The 20,705-nt window shown below is 45.8% G+C and overlaps 1 protein-coding gene across 1 annotated transcript in view; it reads right to left on the bottom strand.

Annotated features, from left to right (window-relative positions):
* Akap12 (A-kinase anchoring protein 12) overlaps positions 1–20,705 on the bottom strand; it is an 89,365-nt gene that overhangs the window by 29,460 nt on the left and 39,200 nt on the right. The window contains exon 2 of the mRNA XM_029482721.2: positions 14,442–14,556. Within this exon, the coding sequence (XP_029338581.1) occupies positions 14,442–14,556 (115 nt within the window). The remainder of the gene's footprint in view (positions 1–14,441; positions 14,557–20,705) is intronic.

Raw genomic sequence — 20,705 nt, 5'->3', positions numbered from 1 at the left:
TGCATGCTTAGTCGTCAGGGAGTAGTACTGTTTGAGAAGGATTAGGAGGTGTGGCTTTACTGCAGTGGGCATGGCCTTGCTAGAGCAAATGTGACAGTAGGAGTGGGCTTGGTGGTTTCAAAAGCCTGGATAGTTTCACACATCCTGCCCAGTATTTCTCTCCCTCCCCCTCTCTGTCTTCAGATCAGGATGTAACTATAAGCTACTGCTCCAGCACCAGGTGTGCCACCATGGCCCCTCCATGCCCCTGCCATGCCAATAAAGGACAAACCCTCTAACCCTGTAAGCGAGCGCCCAGTTAAATGATTTCTTTTATAATAGTTGGTTGAGCATGCTGTCTCTGCACACCAATAGAGCAGTGACTGAGACAAGGGGAAAATGAACCTCCCCCAGGTGAGCTGTCTGCATTTCTAGCTGACAGCTTATCAAGTGGAAATGGATCCTGGAGATTGTTTTCTGTGAGCTTCAGGAGGCTGAAGTCTCCAGGAAGCACACAGGGGATGTCTGGACAAGGGCAGGTTGGACAGCAGCGTATCCATCATGCTGACCCTGATGGAATCCCAATGTGTCTGAACACACTGAACGGAAATTAACTCAGCGAGGGGAAAACTCGGAGCCAAGATTTGAGAGTCACGATGAAACGATACACTTCTTTAAAAGTTCATTCACTGACTATCTCAGTTGGCTTGGGCAGTGACACAAAGCACCATAAACCTGGCACACAGCTCCCGGACGGACACCCAGGGCTCATTTCCCATCACTCTGAAGGCCAGAGGTCTGCAGTTAGCATTCTGTCATGGTGAGGACCTGGTGAGGTTGGACACTCTTGACTGATTTTTGGGATATTTTGTTTGTGTTTCTACTAGGGATTGCTTAGGGCCTCGTGCATTCTAGCCAAGTGTCCTGAAAAGTGACCTCTAGGCAAGATGGCTCAGAGGGTAGAAAAGGAACTCCCTGCCAAGGCTGATGACTTCAGTTAGATCCCTGTACCCCACTTGGTGGAGAGACCTGACTGCTATAAATTGCTCCAGAGAGAGAGGCAGGGGGTGGAGGGAGAGAGGGGAGAGGGGCTAAATGTAATAACAATAACAGTTTTTTTTTTTTAAAGATTTATTTATTTATTATATGTAAGTACACTGTAGCTGTCTTCAGACACTCCAGAAGAGGGCGCCAGATCTCGTTGCGGATGGTTGTGAGCCACCATGTGGTTGCTGGGATTTGAACTCTGTACCCTCGGAAGAGCAGTCGGGTGCTCTTACCCACTGAGCCATCTCACTGGGGCCGGAAGGACGGCTCAGCAGTTAAGAGCATTCGCTGCTCTTGCAGAGAACCTGGGTTAGGTTCCCAGCACCCACATGGTAAACAGACATGTAGGCAAAATACCTGTACACCTAAAATAAAATAAAATTATATATATTTTTTAATTTAAAAGGCAGGGTCTCTTGCCGGGCATGGTGGCACACGCCTTTAATCCCAGCACTCGGGAGGCAGGAGGATTTCTGAGTTCGAGGCCAGCCTGGTCTACAAAGTGAGTTCCAAGACAGCCAAGACTACACAGAGAAACCCTGTCTCGAAAAACAACAAACAAACAAACAAACAAAAAGGCAGGGTCTCTCACTGGCCTAGAACACACCAAGTAGAGTAGACTGACTAGCCACCAAGTCCCAGGGACGCTCTTACCTTGGCCTCCCTGGCATCAGGATTTCAAGCACGCTCCATACCACACTTGGCTTTTTAAATATAGGTTCTGGGGGATTGTACTGAAGTCCACAGGCATGTTTACCAACTGAACTATCTCCCCAGCCCTTTTGTTGGTTTAGTTTTTTAATAGTGTCTTAGTTAGGGTTTTACTGCTGTGAAGAGACACCATGACCAAGGCAACTCCTATAAAGGACAACATATATGTGGGGCTGGCTTACAAGTTCAGAGGTTCAGTCCATTACCATCAAGGTGGGAGCATGGCAGCATCTAGGCAGGCATGGTGTAGGAGCTGAGAGTTCGATATCTTCATCTGAAGGCTGCTAGGAGAAAACTGGCTTCCAGGCAGCTAGGATGAGGGTTTTAAAACCCACGCCCACAGTAACGCACCTTCTCCAACAAGGCCACATCTAATAGTGTCACTTCCTAGGCCAAGCATATTCAAACTGTTACAAACTGTATCCCAGGCTAGCCTTGAACTCAATATATAGTAGAACAGGATCTTGAACTCGTGTTCCTGATTTTACCTCTCAAGTGCTGGGGGTTGCAGGCCTGCAGTCCCATGCCTGGCTTTACTCTTACATTTTAAAGAGAGTGAGAGATAAGCTTAAAAATGAGAACTAGTAATAGTGAGGTCCAGTTAGTTTTGGCAAGCTTCCACCAGGCACATTCCTCTTGGAAACATACGTAAGTCCTGGCGTCTTTTCTTTTAATGCAAGGCAGCTTCTTTTCTCTGGAGATATTAGGGAAGATGAAAGCGGACCGTGATTGATGTTTGCAAATACTTAGAGGACTGCCTTCGGAAAGGGAGGTGGAGTTTGCTCTGCGGAGCTTAGAAGTTAGCCCTGGAGACAGGCAGATTTTCAGGCCTCCTTTTATGGAAAAAACAAAACAAAACAAAACAAAACAAAACAAAACACACACACACAAAACTCCCCAGAAGCAGCAGACACAGCGGGTAGGACCTGACACACCAGCCCTGTGACTCCCTGGAGACAGGCAGATTTTCAGGCCTCCTTTTATGGAAAAAACAAAACAAAACAAAACAAAACAAAACAAAACAAAACAAAACACACACACACACACACACACACACACACACACACACACACAAAACTCCCCAGAAGCAGCAGACACAGCGGGTAGGACCTGACACACCAGCCCTGTGACTCTCTTCTCTCTTCTCCTTAGGCCTCTTGGTCCCAAATTTGACAATCATAGGATGTTAAGCTAACTGCCCCCTTCCCCTCCACCCCCAGTTTTAGAAATAAGGACTCACAAAGTGTGAGTTGGCCCTGAATGGGCTAATGTGGCTGAGGGTGACCTTGAACATCTGACCCCCTTTTCATTATCTCCTGTGCCACCATACCTCAATTTAATGTAGTTCCAGGGAGAGAACCCAGAGTGCATGCTAAGTAAACATTACAACTGAGCCACAGCCCTAGGCTCTGAAGAGAAAAGGCCTTTAAATAGCCAATTAAGCCAAATATGGTGGCTCTACCTAGAGAGTCTGAGAATAGCCTGGGCTATAGAACAAGTTCAAGGCTAGCATGGGCAACTCAGGGAATCTTTAAAAATAAAATATAACATAAAATGATTAAACAAACAAAGGGTTTAAAAATGAGGTCACTTAAGGTGGGCTCTAACCCAAACCATCTGGTATCCTCACGAGAAGAAATTTGGACAATTAAAGACACCCAGGAATGTAGAAAGGAAAGACAATGTAGGGAAGGATAGCAAGAAAGCAATCATCTACAAGCCAAGGAGAGACCTCAGGAGGTGTTGAAACCATTCAGACTATGGGAAGGAAAAATGTCGTCTTTAGTCGTTACATCATCTGCTCTAGAGTTTTATTCTAGCGGCCCCGGCGGACTCGTACAGTGAGGCAATGGCCACACACTTGGCACTTTTCTAAACATGACACACCTGTGTTATGATACAGCAAAGCTGGAAGGCAAGACAGCTCAGCCAAAACAAAGAACCCCCCCCCAAAAAAAAAACCCCCAAAATGCTTGCTCTCAAGCCTGGTGACCTAAGTTCGATCCCTCGGACTCACAGAGTGAAAAAAAGAATATCAACTGCAGTGAACTCTATGAGCACATAAACACAGAGAGAGACAGAGAGACAGAGACAGAGACAGAGACAGAGAGAGACAGAGAGACAGACAGAAAGAGAGGTCATTTAAAAATGTTAAAGATACATTAAAGCAGCCATGCACGGTGATCCCTGTCTTTAATCCCAGCACTCACTATGTTTTGAATAACATATATATTCTATACAGACATTTGAGTAGCAATAGCAGTCAGAAAAAAACTCAAAGTATAAGCACACACGGGGAAGGGGGATGTTTGTTTGTTTGCTTGTTTGTTTTTGAGACCTGGTTGGCCTGAAGCTCACTACCAAGCTGGCCTCAGATGGAAAACAATTTTCAGTCATCACGTATTGATTGCACATGTCTGCAGGTTTCCTATGTGTCTGTGTGGGTGTGCATGTGGAGGACAACATTGTAGAGTCAGTTCTCTCCCTTGACTTCTCTGCCAGCTCCAGGGAATCGAAGGCAGGGCGCCAGGCTTGTCCGACAATTGCAGTTACCTGCTCAACCATCTCGCTTGCCCCGAGGCTGCGTGCTAAGCCAAGAGAATGCATTTCTCTGCCTAACTGCTGTGCCTTGGTTGCTGAAGACATCACAGGGTGGTGTGATTGGAGGATACCACAGGCCTTCAGGAGTAGGACTGTACTGGGAGGACCTTAAGTTATTGGGGACATACTCCTAGAATGGATTATAGGACAACCCCCTTCCTGCTCCTTTTGCTTCCCAGCAGGAGATGAGCATCTCGTCCCATTACATGCTCTGGTCCTGGCTATTTGGCACACCCACCTACCTGAGACCAAAGCAGTGGATGGCCCAGGCTTGGACTGAGGCCTCTAAAGCAGTAAGCCAAGGTTTCTTTCTCTTGGCCATTTAACATCCTTAGGTATTTCTTCACTGTGTCAGAAAGTCACTCGGACGCTTGCTGTACGGACCCCTACACCATCCTCACAAAGAACATAACTCTAAATGGAGTGGTGAACCGAGCTGCATAAAACCATAGCCATCTGTACTCGGCACCGCTAGAATTAGCTAGCTGACAGGAAGCAATGGCTTTTGTCAACATCATTTCCATCCACTCTTCTTTCCCAGTCCTAGCCTTCCAGGAACTCAGCAGCACTAACATACTAGAGATTCACGTGACACCTTGTGGCGACATTCGTTTATAAAGCCATTAACCTTGCTCCTCATACGCAAATGCCTCTGAGGCGAGATAGTATTGAATAAAATGCCCCCTCATGAACCTTTTATCCAATTACGATTAAAACTTCACATCCAGCAAAATGACTTTTAGTATCAGATTAAGAAAAGCCACTGAGATAATTTATAAATAGGCATAATGACATTTAAGCACCTGTCCAAGGCTCAGGTATCTGCATGAGCTAATCCTCTGTCGTTCTAAGGCCCAAAGGAGTGACCCTGATGAGTCAGCCTTCAGAGGTTACTCATTTTACAGACAGAAATGGACTCCACAGATATATGGAGATGTATCTAAATGAAGGCCGTCTGCATGCCTGTGTACATATGTGCGTGTGTGCATGTGTGTGTGTGTGCATGTGTGTGTGATTAAGAGAAAGTAGAAGCAGAGTACAGTGACATGCACCTGTAATCTCAGCACTTAGGAAGCTGAGGCAGGAGGATTGCCTGGACTATTTTAACACCAGCAGGAGTGAATCTAAATGAGTTCTCAGGATGGCACACCTAAAGACTTTCCCCTGAGTTCAAAGCTTAGTTCACTACAGTTTTCTTTTTTTTTTTTAAAGATTTATTTATTTGTTTATTTATTTATTATATGTAAGTACACATAAGCTGTTCTCAGACACTCCAGAAGAGGGAATAAGATCTCGTTACGGATGGTTGTGAGCCACCATGTGGTTGCTGGGACTTGAACTCCTGACCTTCGGAAGAGCAGTCGGGTGCTCTTACCCACTGAGCCATCTCACCAGCCCTCACTACAGTTTTCAAAACATCAACGAGACAGGACAGAGCTTGAGAAAACGCCACACAACATTATTGTATCTGAAACACACCGTGTGTGCTGTGGGGAGGAGGCGCTCCTGGGTCTACAGGACATTTCTAGGAATCCTTGTTCACTTATGGATAGGTCAGGATGGTATTGCAGGCCTCCAGGCAAGATACCAGCCAGCAGTAGACACCCGAGGGCCAGCTGCACACTCTGAAAGGGATCCAGCTTTGTTAACACCTATGCAACTAAAGGGAGTATGGCCAAGACTCACAGGCATGGTGCATGCACTTGTAAGACCAGCATTACCAGGAAACGACATGAAGACTACCGGGAGCTTGAGGCCATCCTGGGCTATATAGGGAGACTCTAACAAAAATAAAGCAAAACAGATTGACATACTGAACCAAAGGAATGGAGCTGTCATGAACTCTCCCTTCACCAGGTCCCTATTCCCTGGCTCTGTTCGCTATCAAGGAGGTGGTAAGAGAGACATCAGATGCCAGGTGTTAACAACTGAAACCAAGAGACACAGAAGGAAGAATAACAATGGGGTGGCAGGCAGGTCTTCCTAAAAACATACAAGATTATATCAGATATTAAAATGGGAAAGGAGGCAAAAATCATAAAATATTTCTTCTGAGTAGGGAAACCACCGTTATCAGAAAAGCAAGTGTGTGTGTGGGTCTTTGTTTACTAGGAGCTAGGGCAGGTCTTAGCGTCCCTACTCTCCAGATCAAGTTAGTATGCACCTCAAACAAGGAAGAAGGATCACTTTTGATTCTAGAGTAGATGATCTGTAAGGGAACAGACTCACAGGGAGAATGGTAATTATTCAGGTCACCTTTGGTTTTTCCATATCCCAAAGGTGCTCAGCATTAGGAACGGGAAAGCTCAGATTCAATAAAACAAGTGTCAATAAAAGCACCATTAGCGAAATGTATTCTCCACAACGCAGCAAACTCAGCCATTAAATAATTGAGTTAGCAGTCCTCCACTTATGTTTATACCTGAGGGACAGCACGGAGGTATAGAAAAGTGGATTCTTGGGAAATTGAGAACTAGACGCTCTAGACAACTCTGCTTTAACCAGCGCCCTTAGGGATGGGAAGGGGTGAGTGACAAGCTCAGGCCATGTAACAGGGACTCATTCCTTGCACGCAGCCTCTTTACTGTTCTCTGGTGAACGTGACACTCACTGGTTTACCTGGCTAATACTTTCAGAGTGGATGAGTTCCACAGGAACAAGTACCAACCACAAAGCAGGGAAGGACAAATACCAGTGCAAAGTCCCTCAGGTCAGGGTGCGCAAACGCTGTAACACCTACATGAAGACAATAACTAAAAACAAGGACAGAGCACCACTGTTCTTTCACTTACACAAATGTGACTGGAAAGATTGAAATGTCGTTTTTTGTTACATAGACTCTGCAACCCACAGAAACACCCAGAAATCCCTGCCTTGTGAAGGAAACACCCAAATATCCTGAGATCTGAGGCAGTGCTGGACGACTTGTGTGAGGTTCCTTAGACATTTTGTTTAGCAACAGGTTATAGTAGCATCCACAGAAATAGGATGTTAAGATTTCCTTATCTGTTTGAGGAACAGTAGTAAAAGATGCTCAGAGAGAAAGCCAAGCAGTTTTAATCAAATTGACAAATCCCCGGAAGAGGATGCACAGACTGACTCTGGAAGGAAAGGGGATTGCGATGATTTTTTTTCATCGTACATAAACATTTGCATTCAAACCCTAAACATGTATGGCCTGAAGTTGTCCACGGGGCTGGCAGGCAATGTGTAAAATGGGTAAAAGAGTTCACCATGCAAGCCTGAGGGCCCTAAGATTTACCTCTGGAAGCCATGAGAAAGAAAGGTAGACGTGGTGGTGGCCATTGGTGATCCCAGCATTCCTAAAGATGCAATGAGAGGCAGAGGTAGAAGATGCACCCAGATGGATGTGAGCCAGGTAGCCTGGAGGATGCAGTACAGTAGCCAAAGCCTCAAATAAGAGCTGACTCAAAAAATTGTCTTCTTAAAAAAAAAAAAAAAAAAAAAAAAAGCTGGGTGTGGTGGTGCACACCTTTAATCCCAGCACTTGGGAGGCAGAGGCAGGCAGATTTCTGAGTTCGAGGCCAGCCTGGTCTACAGAGTGAGTTCCAGGACAGCCTGGGCAATAAAGAGAAACCCTGTCTCGAAAAACCAAAAAAACCCAAACCAAAAAAGTCTCTAAGCTGGGAAGGAGAGAGTGAGGGCAGAAAGCACCCATGGGGAGAAAGATTCCAATATATCTGAATTATTGATATATATTTTGTTTTTTGAGGCAGGGTTTCTCTGTGCAGTCTTGGCTGTCCTGGAACTCACTCTATAGACCAGGCTAGACTCGAACTCAGAAATCATCCTGCCTTTGCCTCCCAAGTGCTGGGATTACAGGCATGCACCACCACTGCCCGGCCTTATTGATATTTCTTAATTTCAGAAAAGGCAAACAAGTTATAATGGGAAAATGTTCACTTCTGACTGTCCAAAAATGTTGTCAGCGACTTCTTGAGTTGGTAAGTCTGCAGGAGCTAGAATTACCTAGGAGACAAGCCTCCAGGCACCCCTAGAAAGATTTTTCTAGATTAGGTCAGCCTAATCTAAGCCGCTGACCTTTCCTAAGAAGGGTTATCTTCAGTAGGTTAAGTGAGATGCAAGACCCACCCTCAAAGTGGGCGCCATTCCCTGTGCTTGAATCCTGGTCTGCAATAAAAGAAAGAGCTGAGCAATGTGTTCATTGCTCCCTGCTTCCTGACTGCAGACGCTATGTGAACAGCCACGGCAAGCTCACATAACCTGTCTGCTGTGGGGGGACCTGTCTGTCTGCCGTCGGGGGGACTGTACCTTGAACTGTAAGCCACAGTAAACTGTAGCCTCCCCTCCCCCAGCCTTAAGGTTCCACTGTTTACACCTGGATGGAGCTTGCTGGCTCAATCGTTCTGCCACGCCCACTGCTGGAACCTGCCGCCTTGCTATTGGTCCCCGGGAATTATTTGGCGGGAATCGCCCCCCCCCCCCCCTTTATAACCGCGTGCTGATAATAGTAAAATTGAGCTTTGATCATAGTTGCTTTTGACTTGGCTCCGTTCTTTCTCTCGTCGCCTAGCCCCTCTTCTCTTCCAGGTTTCCAAAATGCCTTTCCAGGCTAGAACCCAGGCTGTGATCTGCTGGCTGGACACAACAGTAAACCCTGTCTTAAACTGCTCGTCAGAGTATTTTAGCACAACAGTGAGATCAACTATAGAAAATTGGTATCAGAAGTGCCCTGGGACTTTCTATGTAGCCCAGGCTGGCCTTGAACTTTGAAGCAATCCTTCTGCCTCAGCCTCCCAAATTTTGGCATTATAGGCAGGTATAAATTACCATAACCACAGGTCATTTCTCTTCTGCCTTTTGGTGGTGCTGAGAGTCAATCCCAGAGCCCCGAGCATGCCATACAAATATTCTATCACTGAGCCACGTCCATAGCCTCATAAATAGCACCTGCTGTTTTAAAGTAACCATTTGGCAAGAATGCTCCTTGAATCAGAGGGTAGGTAAAAACACTTGCTGTGGAAGCAAGAGGATGGGAATTTGAATCCCCAGGACCCACGTGAAAGCCAGGCTCAGCTGTGAGGTCATGTAACCCCGGCATCGGAGGTGAGGATCGGAAAACAGACCCCCTGTCTCCAGACAGAAGCTGGCTGCTGAAAACCATGAGTTTCTGCTGTTCTAAAACCAAGGTGTGAGGAGGGGGCAAGGCACTCTCGCCTGGCCTCCACATGCATGTATGTGCTTGAGCACATGTATGTAATTTTCCTAAAGGCGTCTAGCAGGCCAGTGAGATGCCTCAGGGGTCAAGGCCCCTGTCGTGAAGCCTGATGACCCACGTTTAATCACTAAAATTCCTAAGGCAGAAGCAACTCCCATAAGTTGTCTTTTGACTTCTACACACGCGCACACACACACACACACTCCACAGGCTTAACACTAATATCAATATCTGATGAAAAAATGCTGATGAAGAATTTAACATGAGGATTCCATCTGCATTAACACAGCCAGACTGGGAATTCTGATGGCCAGGCAGATAAGATAAAGATAAAAGCAAGCAAGGGAATAGCGTTTCTGCCTATAGGATGGGCCTCCGGACGAAGAAACAGGCTCATAATGGCTGTCTTAGTCAGGGTTTCTATTCCTGCACAAACATGAGCAAGAAGCAAGTTGGGAAGGACAGGGTTTATTCAGCTTACACTTACACATTGCTGTTGATCACCAAAGAAAGTCAGGACTGAAACTGAAGCAGGTCAGAAAACAGGAGCTGATGCAGAGGCCATGGAGGGATGTTCCTTACTGGCTTGCTTAGCTTGCCTTCTTTCTTTTTTTTTTATTCTTTCGAGACAGGGTTTCTCTGTGTAGCCCTGGCTGTCCTGGAACTCACTTTGTAGACCAGGCTGGCCTTGAACTCAGAAATCCTCCTGCCTTTGCCTCCCGAGTGCTGGGATTAAAGGCGTGCGCCACTACTCCCGGCTTCAGCTTGCTTTCTTATAGAACCCAGGACTACAGTCCAGGGAAGGCATCACCCACAATGGGCCCTCCCCCCTTGATCACTGATTGAGAAAATGCCTTACAGCTGGATCTCATGGAGGCATTTCCTCAAGGGAGGCTCCTTTCTCTGTGATAACTCCGGCCTGTGTCAAGTTGACACACAAAACCAGTCAGTACAGTGGCCTCTCCAGTCCTCTCAGAGGATGGCTACCATTCCCAGCAGTTGGGCTTTTCTCAGGGTCTTCTGAAGGACAGAGTCTGTTCCTCTCCGCTCTCCCAGTACTTGGCATTTGGTGTGTGCCCAGGCGTCCCGGGCCAGCCATGGTTAACTGCCTGGGTCTGCTCAGGGAAGTCATGCAATGCAGTCACAGGTAGGGACAGGATGGCTTTTCATAGAAGCTGGTGTTTAGCCATGTGCTGAAATGTCTGAGAAACCACATCTGGGGAGAAGAAGACAAGCCTCCACGAGACAAGTCACAGATGACAAGGGACACCATGCTTTCCAGGATCTCATAGGATGTGTGCCTGGCCCGGATCCCAAATATCTAGCCTACACATCGTACGAAAATCACTCATGGACTTGCAATACTGCACAGTGGTAAAGACTTGAAGTCAATCATTGGGTTTCATACAATAGAAGGTGAAAACTGACTTGTGTGTGCACCACACACACACACACACACTAAATAATTAAAAATAAGAACAGTCAGAGTCAGGGTGGGTGGCAAGATGGCTCGCCCCTGGTTCCTCTCACCAAATCTGATAACCTGAGTTCAATCCCCAGAACCAACATGGTAGAAAGAGAGCCAATTCCTGCCAAGTTGTCCCCTGACCACTACAAGCACACTCAGACCTCTGAACACTCACAGATATGTGAGTATGTGAACACACATCCACACACACTCACAGCAAAGAAATTAAAATATAGTAGACTTAAAAAAAAAAGACAAAACACCTCACTCAGACTGTCTTTTTCTGACACATTTCAAAGATCTCAAATTGTCCACAAAATCCTCCACAAACCAGTGATTTGGCTCCCTTTTAACCAGCCCCAGTGTTTTCTGTCTGGGTTTGCATTCAGGCTTTGACACTACAACCCAATGTTGTCATCTATGAAATTCACACTTGAGAAACATGAAATCAAGTCTCACTCACACACACACACACACACACAAATCCCTCATGATGTTTTAAGTAAGCTATTGATTTCGTGCTGAGTCACATTCTCAGCTACGCTGGGCTATGCAGCCAAGTGATCAGCAGATGAAGCTCAAAGGAAACCTCTGGTGCCACACTTTCTCCAGGCAGCTTCTATATGTGCCTATGTGCCCCACATGGGGACAGTGCAGTGGTTAATAGTCAATTTACAATACTAATAACCTAGGTTTGAGTCCTAGAAGAGTGCCTAACCCACAGACGTTGCCATAGCTACTGCCAATGAGGATGGTTTGAATATGCTTGGCCCATGGGAAGTGGCACTATTTGGAGGTGTGGTCTTATTAAAGTAGGTATAGCCTTGTGAGAGTGGGTGTGGCCTTGCTGGTGGAAGTGTGTCACTGTGGGGATGGGCTTTAAGTTCTATACTCAAACTCTGCACAGTGTAGAAGAGAGCAGCTTCATGGCTGTCTGAGGAAGACAAAGTTTCCTTCTGTTTGTCTTCGAATCAAGATATAGAACTCTCAGCTCCTTCTCCAGCACCACGTCTGCCTGCACACCGCCATGCTTCCTACCATGATGATAATGGACTAGACTTCTAAAACTGTAAGAGAGCCCCATTTAAATGTTCTCATTTATAAGAGTTGCCTTGGTCAAAGTGTCTCTTCACAGCAATGGAGACTCTCACTAAGACAAAGGTAGACACTGGCACTTGTCTAGAATTTACAGGACCCTGACTTCTATCTAACCCTAACACCACAGGGAAGTGGACAGACATCAAGTGTTGGCTCTGGATGGTCTCAGTTCTGCTAAAAATCCATCTCATCTCTTACAGTACTGTGCATAAAACCTGGGCCTTGCACACACACTAGGGATAAAAAGTGCTACGAACAATGGGCTTCGTCCCCTAGGCCTTATGGTGACATATCTGATTCCAGCTTTCTCAGGTGTTAGTGGTACCCTTGAACTCAGGGAGATGCTCCACCCGAACTCTAGCAGCTCCCATCTCTTGCAAAATTCTTAGGCAATCAGCAAGCAGCCTCTTCTTAGTCTTATGGTTTTTTACTTAATTTATCTTCTACTGACTGCCTTCTCAAGTCCCCTGTTGGGAAGAATCAGAAGTAGAAAACCGAAATAAATGGTCTCTGAAGTACCTGAGCCACAGTGACTTCAATGGGATGAAAAATAAAAATAATTCATTGGAGAGCTGTAGAGATGGCTCAGGCAGTAAAGTTCCAGAATTTGATCCCCAGAGCCCATGAAGAGAGAGCCAGGCCACGGTGGCATGAGCGTGGTCTCTCAGGGCTAGAGAGGCAGATCCCTGTAGATGCTGTTCCAACAGCCAAGCCTTTTGGAAAAGCTTCGGCCATTGAGAGATTCTGTCTCAAAAAACCAAAGTAGATGGCCCCTGAGTAATGACACCCGAGCTTGCCCTCTGGCTTCCTCATGCACACACGCACCTGTACACACAAACTTACACACACAGACACACCAGCCACTGTCTGGCTCAACTCAGAAATGAACATGGAGACGACAAAGGGTTCTCCTTGGGAATTTGATTTGGGTCCACGCCAGCTGTCTGGTGGGGATTATTTGAAAGTCTCACACTCAGTCGGGGAAATACTTCGTCTGTGAGACTATGTATGCATTTCTAACTTTATATGGTGCCTGTGGTGATATATAAAGATCAGTTCTTCCCACCAACTTCAAAGCAGCTCCTGGCTTGATGCAGCACTGTGGGGGTATAGGAGGGGAGAAACGGGTTCCATGTGTTCAGAGGATCTTATCCAACGAGGCAATGCCCAGTGCTTTCATCTGTGCCTTATCTATATTACATAGAAGAGCCAAGTTACTACATGGAATATACCCTTTAAAACTACACTTATGTATGTATATATCTGTGTGTGTATGTGTGTGTGTGTATGTTTTAAGTGTGTGTGTGTGTATGTATGTATTTTTAAGTGTGTGTGTGTGTGTGTGTGTGTGTGTGTGTAGAGTGTATAGGGCAGAGAGGACAACTTTCAGGAACCACTTCTTTCCTTCTATCATGCAAGTCCTGAAAACAGGAAGCCTCAGTGGCAATCACCTGTACCTGCTGAGTATCTCAATGGCTCCTCTATATCTTGAATTGAATGGCAAATGACCCCAGCACTACTGCCCCATGAACAAACATGGAAGTAACACTTTGGCTAAAGATGCACCAGCCCATTGTCCCTTCTTCCCCACTGCACTTAAGAGCTAGATGCCACAAGATCTAGATGTGATTTCCCCGATCACAGCTGAGGGAAGGAGATATATGTACATGCCAGGAGATCTGTGCATGTGACACAGGCATCTTTGGAATGATGCTAAACTGTCGCTTTCATTTTTAGTTGGATCAGGTGTTGGACCCTCACTTTTATAAAGCAAGCATCCTTCTAATGAGAATTTATACCTAACATCATCACTCAAGAATGAGGGGCTGGGCGGTGGTGGCTTGCACCTTTAATCCCAGCACTTGGGAGACAGAGGCAGGTGGATTTCTGAGTTCAAGGCCAGCCAGGTCTACTTTAATCCCAGCACTTGGGAGACAGAGGCAGGCAGATTTCTGAGTTCAAGGCCAGCCTGGTCTACAAAGTGAGTTCCAGGACAGCCAGGGCTACACAAAGAAACCCTGTCTCGAAAAACCAAAAAAAAAAAAAAAAAAAAAAAAAGAATGAGGGACAATGATTTAAAAAACAAAAAACTCCAAGAGAAGAACATTGAAGAGAGTGTGATGCTAACCCCTGAGTACAGGGGCTACCCAGACTGCATGTTAAACATCTCCTTTTGAGACCAGTTGACTGTGTCATTGGTATCACGCACTGTGAGTCAGTACAGTACGACAGGGTTTTCTGTTGACAGCATGTGACAACCTGGTTCACTGCAAGTGCAGTCTCCCTCCAGCTCCCAATGTCCTGCCAAAGCCAGTCTGGCCTGCAAGGACGGCTTACCATCTTCAACAGTGACTTCTTCCTCTTGCCCATCCTGGCTTTCCTCTTGGACGTGGACATCTTCTTGTTCAGCTACACCATTGACGGCAGACAGCTGACCATTCTTCTGTGGGAGCTGGGGGGAGGTGGGAGACAAAGCTACGTAAACATGAGATCAGTCACATACTGCCCCCACCCCACCCCCAGTGCAAGTTAAAAGCGATGCCTAGACTTCCGGTTTATAAACTATGAAATGGGGGGGGGGGGGGGGTTCCATGCAGATGAAAATTCTAGAAGATTCAGTAACCGTATAGAATGCCTGATGTTCTGTCACCAAAAGATTGAGCCTTGCATGTGAAGTGTGTGCACAAGTCCATGCACTCATTCATCTGTCCATTAGCTACTTAAGAGCCTGTTTCAGAAACTGCAATGCCGCATTTGGGCGAGTCTCAGCCACTGAGCTTACATCCTAGCAGAGCACAGAAGCTAAACTTACCTTGTCCCTTCCATTTTATTCTTGTGATGCTGGGGGCTGGAGATCCAGGACCTTGATACGCTAGGGAAGAAATCTATCATCTGAGGTCCTAGAAGTGTGGTGTGTGTGTGTGTGTGTGTGTATGTGTGTGTTGTGTTACTATAAAATAGTATCTCAATGACTCTGGTTTTTAATAGCCCACACCCACTCTTGGATGTATTCCTTGAGCATCTCTCTACTAACAGCTATTCCTAAATCTGTTAAAAATGCCTTTTAGTAAGGCCCAACCCTTGGGCTGGAAAGTTGGCTCTGTAGAAAACATAGCTCTTGCTGCCAAGTCGGACAGCCTGAGTTTGATCTCTGGTAGGAGACTCAATTCCCCACAAACTATCCTTTGACCCCCGTGTGTGCACCACAGCACTCATGCATATACATGTGCCAGCACACACCAATAAATGTTAAAATTTAAAAGAAGGAAGGGATGGAGATGACTTAGGGTTAAGAACACTGGCTGCTCTTACAAAGGCCCATGTTTGCTTCACAGCAACCACATGGGGGACTCACAGCCATCCAGAATGTGTACCCTCTTCCAGGAGGGTACAAGGCACACACGGTGCACATAAATACATGCAGGCAGAACATTCACTTACCTAAAGTAAGGACATTTATTTTAAAAATTATAAGATCCAACTCAGCTTTTTAAAAAACATTTAAAACTAAACAAGTAAAACCACATTTCTTTGTGACCAGATACAGGTTAGGAAAAATAACTGAGCTTTATAAGTAAGGTGTCCTTAAGTTAGAGCTTCAAACTTGTATGTATATGGGTGTTTTGCCCCGCATCTATGTATATGTACATGTCTACGCCATGTATATATACATGGAGTGCCCAAGAAGGACAGAAGAGGACATCAGATCCCCTGGAACTGGAGGCAGAGATGGGTGCTGGGAATCAAACCTGGGTCCTCTGGAAGAACAGCCAGTGCATGCTCTTAATATCTCTCCATCCTTCAAATCTGATGATCAAACAAAATTACTAAGTGGCAGCTATAAAGAGTGCCACGAACTGACTGCTCTTCAGGTCCCCCTGAGTTCAATTCCCAGCAATCACATGGTGGCTCATGACCATCTGTAATAAGATCTGATGCCCTCTTCTGGTGTGTCTGAGGGCAGCTACACCACTCATATACATAAAATAAATAATAAATAATTTTTAAAAAGTGCCATGAAGCAATTATGCAGAGCAAGTGATAGCAGTAGATAGCTCCAAGCTGTGCTTGGGGTGTCCAGGGCTTTATCAAGGAGGTAGATAGAGCTGAGGGTTCTCCTAGAAAGGACTGTGTGAGAACAAAGGACACAGGGAAGGGAGATGTTCAGTCCATAAAGAACTTGCCTTTTAACCCAAGACCTGAATTTGTTTGGATCCCCAGACCCTATGTGAAAGGTCAGGTGTGGTGACATGTGTCTGTAAACCCAGAGATGTCAAGAGGGGAAATGGAGACACAGAGATTCTTGGAGTTCATGGGCCAGCTAGCCTGGTCACTTGGTGACATTCCAGGACAATGAGAGGCCCTGACTCAGACAGAAGGTGAAAGGTGACTGAGGCTGTTCCACATATCCGCCATGTACATGTGCATGTGCACACACACACACACAGAAAAGAGAGAAGAGGGGCTAATCACAAAACTCAGCTAACCCCATGCATGCTGTCACTGCTCATGGGACAATGGATAGCTCCAGACAGAGGTACTGCTCATTCTGGAAAGTTCTGTGGCCTTTAGACGAGTGTACAGATCTTACCGTGCTATTCTCTATTCCCAGCAAAGCCCTTCCCCCTCTTGCATTTCCTCTGAAGTAGCACCACACACCGACACTGCAGACAGAGCAGTCGGCTTCAAAATGCCCATGCTGAGTCCAGTTATTAGACGAGATGCTCGGATTACAGTTCTGCTTCAAGGGTTCACTTACCAAAATATGAAAGATGGGAATTTTAAATGAAACATAAAGTTAGAGGAGAGGTGGTGTCTCCACAGGCTCATCAGGGAAAAAAAACAAAAAACACCAGCACATTTTAAACTGGATAGTGCAGGGCTGGGCCGGGGTTGGATCGGATTGAGTTAGCAGTCTGAAGGGCAGGGGGACGGGGAGGCAGAATCACATGTTATGGTGAATGTGTGGTAATTGAAAGAATCTTTGGCTCTGTTTTGATGTGCTAGTGGTGATGGTACGAATCTGTAATCTAGGATACTTGGGAGTGGGGGATGAGGCAGGAGAATTAGGGGTTCAAAACCAGCCTAGGCTCCATGAGACATTGTAAGCACCAAAAGAAATGAGACAGAAATCTCAGGAAGAAGGATGCAGTGAAAGATGTATGTGTGAACACACACACACACACACACACACACACACACACACACACACACACACGAGTCCGTGGAGGCTGGGTTTACTAGGGCATATCTTCCCCAAATGCTCTCCAGTTTAGTAAGGTCTTGTACTAAACCCAGAGATCACCTGTCTTTGCTGTCCACACGTGCTTAGTAAAACCCACTTTTAATGCTGTAAACAATAGGTTAATTGTGAACTCTAAACAAACAACGGATCTCATCTTCTTCTTCCTCCTCCTTCTTTAATTTTTTGGTTTGTTTTTGTTTTTATGTAGCCCTGGCTGGCTTGGAATGCTCTAATAGATAGACCAGGCTGGCCTCAAATGCAAGAGATCCATCTACCTGCCCAAGTACTAGAATTAAAGACATAGACCACTATGCCTAGCTCATACATTTATTTATTAGCATGTGCCTTAGCTTTTTCTCAAAATCACACATATGTGTCTGGGTATAATATATGTATGAGTGTAGGTGCCTTCAGGTCCCCCGAGGCTTCAGATCCCCTGAAGCTGGAGTTCCAGGTGGTTCTGAGCAGCCCCCTGTATGGGTGCTTGAAGCCAAACTTGGCTCTTTTGCAAAAGCAGTGTATTCTCTTAGCCACTCAACTACCCCTCCAAAACCAATACCAGCATGTGCTTTTTTTTTTCCCCCAACCACAAAACTAGAGCATCTGCACTGATCCCCTGGAGCATCTGCACTGGTCCCCTGGAGCATCTGCACTGGTCCCCTGGAGCATCTGCACTGGTCCCCGTACTGAGAAGAGCCCCTCACTAACTCTTCCTATCCATCATCCTTAGTCGGGTTCTCTTTTCCCTGGGACTCTCCCAGGACCACTGGAGACAGGATTTACACTCCACTCAGGGCAGGATGAGAAGGGGTGAATGGACCCACATGACGTCAGCTGGTGTCCAGTTCAGGGAGAAAGGTAATTTTGAAATTCAAGGTTTTCAACGGAGAAAGAAGGTGATCCAGCTATTTTTCTCTCTGGAGCTTTCTCACTCAGCTTTACCCACACATTTTGGACTTAAGTATTAGGGATACATTTATTTCTTTTGAGACAAAAATTGGAATTGAGACACAGCCCTCACCCCATAAGCACAATGAGTACCAGAAACCCAATCTCCCCACTGGATTTGGGATTCAAAATGTGAAGACGCCTCCTCTGACCAAATCAAAACCCTAAGTGTTTTGGAGCTCATATCCTCTGGGCAGGTCAGCCAGAGTTTATCCCAGTAAAGTATTACCATGTTACAACAAAGCAACACTAAAATAATCAAACCTCTCAAATGTTTCCAGCAACAGCCTTCCTCTAGGAACACCCGGGGATATTCAAGGCAGTTGTAAGACGTCTGAGAGTGGAGACCGGGCATCTCTCCGTTCCCTTCGTTCATTACAAAACTGTCTAGAGCTTGCCCTGAATTCTCTGTGTGGAGTATGAATTTCTTAAACAATGAACAAAATCCATGATGTCCTGCCATCTCTCAGGATGCTGAGGATGGAGGAGAGGCTGGTAGAAGAGCCACTTCCTCTGCAGGAGCCATCTTCCTATCTTATGTTCTTCCTGACTGGCCCACACAGCTGGGGATGACCCAGCATCTGTAACATATAGAGGAGGCAGCTCCAACTCCTGTAACTTGCCCTACCTATGATACCAGAAATCATGTGTACAAATAATCAGAATTGGGGGGCAGGGGAGGGGGTCAGCCAGGCTTGGTGGCATACACCTTTAATCCCAGCATTCAGAAGGCAAAGACAGGAGGACCTCTGATTTGGAAGCCAGCCTGATCTAGAGTGAACTACAGAGTCAGTTTAAGATCAGCCAGGGCTAAAGAGAAACTATGTCTTAGAGGAAAAGATTATCTCAACCATAATAGTTGAGTCTGAAATGCCAGTCTTTATTGTCTTCATTATCCTTAGCATATTAATGCCCTCAATCAAGCCATTATCAAAATACCAACCAAGGCTGGGATATAGGCCCATGGACAAAGCAATCTCTTATAGGATACTCCCATGTTTGATCATCAGCAACAATGCACCCCTAGAATACCACCTGACACATATTAAGATCCTAATAAGTCAACTATAAAATCCTTGATACGTTATGTGTTGTCAACAAATGGGGTCTCCTGACAGTTCCCCTCAAGCGTATGTTCTGTGGATAGAGCACTCGGGGACTCGGGATGGTCAAGTGTCTGTTCTGTGGACAGAGCACTCGGGGACTCGGGCTGGGTTATTCGTGTTTTGGATCCACGGAGGAATCTGGCAATGAGGAAAAACCACAGCCTCTTTCTTCTTTCTTTCTTTCTTTCTTTCTTTCTTTCTTTCTTTCTTTCTTTCTTTCTTTCTTTCTTTCTTTCTTTGCTGATCTGGGAAAGAAAGCAAGGAAGAGCCACAGAGGTTGATGTTAAGGAGGAGAACGGCCTGAAGTTTTGTTTCTATCACTTGGTTGTTTGGGAGGGGGACATATGACCTATCCGTTGTTCTATAAAATAGCATGACCAGAAACAACTTGAGGAAGAGTTTATTTTGCCATATGGTTCCTTCCACATGGTTTCAAGCAGCAGGCAAGAAGCTAAGGGTTCCCATCTTTGACCTCAAACATTAAGAGAAAGATCTCTGGGAGTAAAGCTGTCTCCTCTCGAGGCCCCTCCTAGTGATGCACTTCTTCCTGCAAGGCCACACCTCCTAAACCTACCCAAAATGTAACAACTGGAGACCAAGCATTCAGATGCCTGAGCCAATGGGGGACATTTCCCATTCAAACCACTGCAGGAGGTTTTCAATCAGACTGTATGGGGTAAGTAAGTTCTGAGGTCAAGTTCTCATCCCCCCAGGCTCTGAAACCTCACCTCAGCTCATTTTCCCAATTATAAATCAAGAGCTAATACACTTTTCTGTTTTTAGACTGTCTGGAATTGCAACGAGTAGTATCTGGGACATTCTCTAAGCCACAAAAGCACACACTGAGCCGGGCGTGGTGGCGCACGCCCTTAGTCCCAGCACTTGGGAGGCAGAGGCAGGTGGATTAAAGTTTGAGGCCAAGCTGAGCTAGTATAGCAAGAATTTCTTTAAAAAATAATAATAATAACTTGGGGGCTGAAAAGATGGCCTAGTGAGTGGTTAAGCTGTTCTTGCAGAGGACCGAGTTTGATTACTGGCACCCACATGGCAGCTCACAACCATCCATAACTGCAGCTCCAAGAGATTCAACGATCCCTTCACCTCTGCAGTCACCAGTCGTGCACATGCTTTACATAGACATATAGACACATACAAGCAAAACACTCATACAAATAAACTTTTTAAGTCTAAACATCTTTCTAGTTAATCAAATGTCAATACAGGGGATTGGAAAGATTCAGATTAAGAATTCTTCCAGAGGACCCTAGTTTGGTTCTCAGCACCTTCTTTAGGTACCTCCTA

This window comes from Mus caroli, unplaced genomic scaffold, assembly GCF_978045245.1.
Source record: "Mus caroli unplaced genomic scaffold, Mus_caroli_1 scaffold_9, whole genome shotgun sequence".
In the NCBI taxonomy this organism is placed as follows: domain Eukaryota; kingdom Metazoa; phylum Chordata; class Mammalia; order Rodentia; family Muridae; genus Mus; species Mus caroli.
This window is presented reverse-complemented; position numbering and strand designations above follow the sequence as displayed.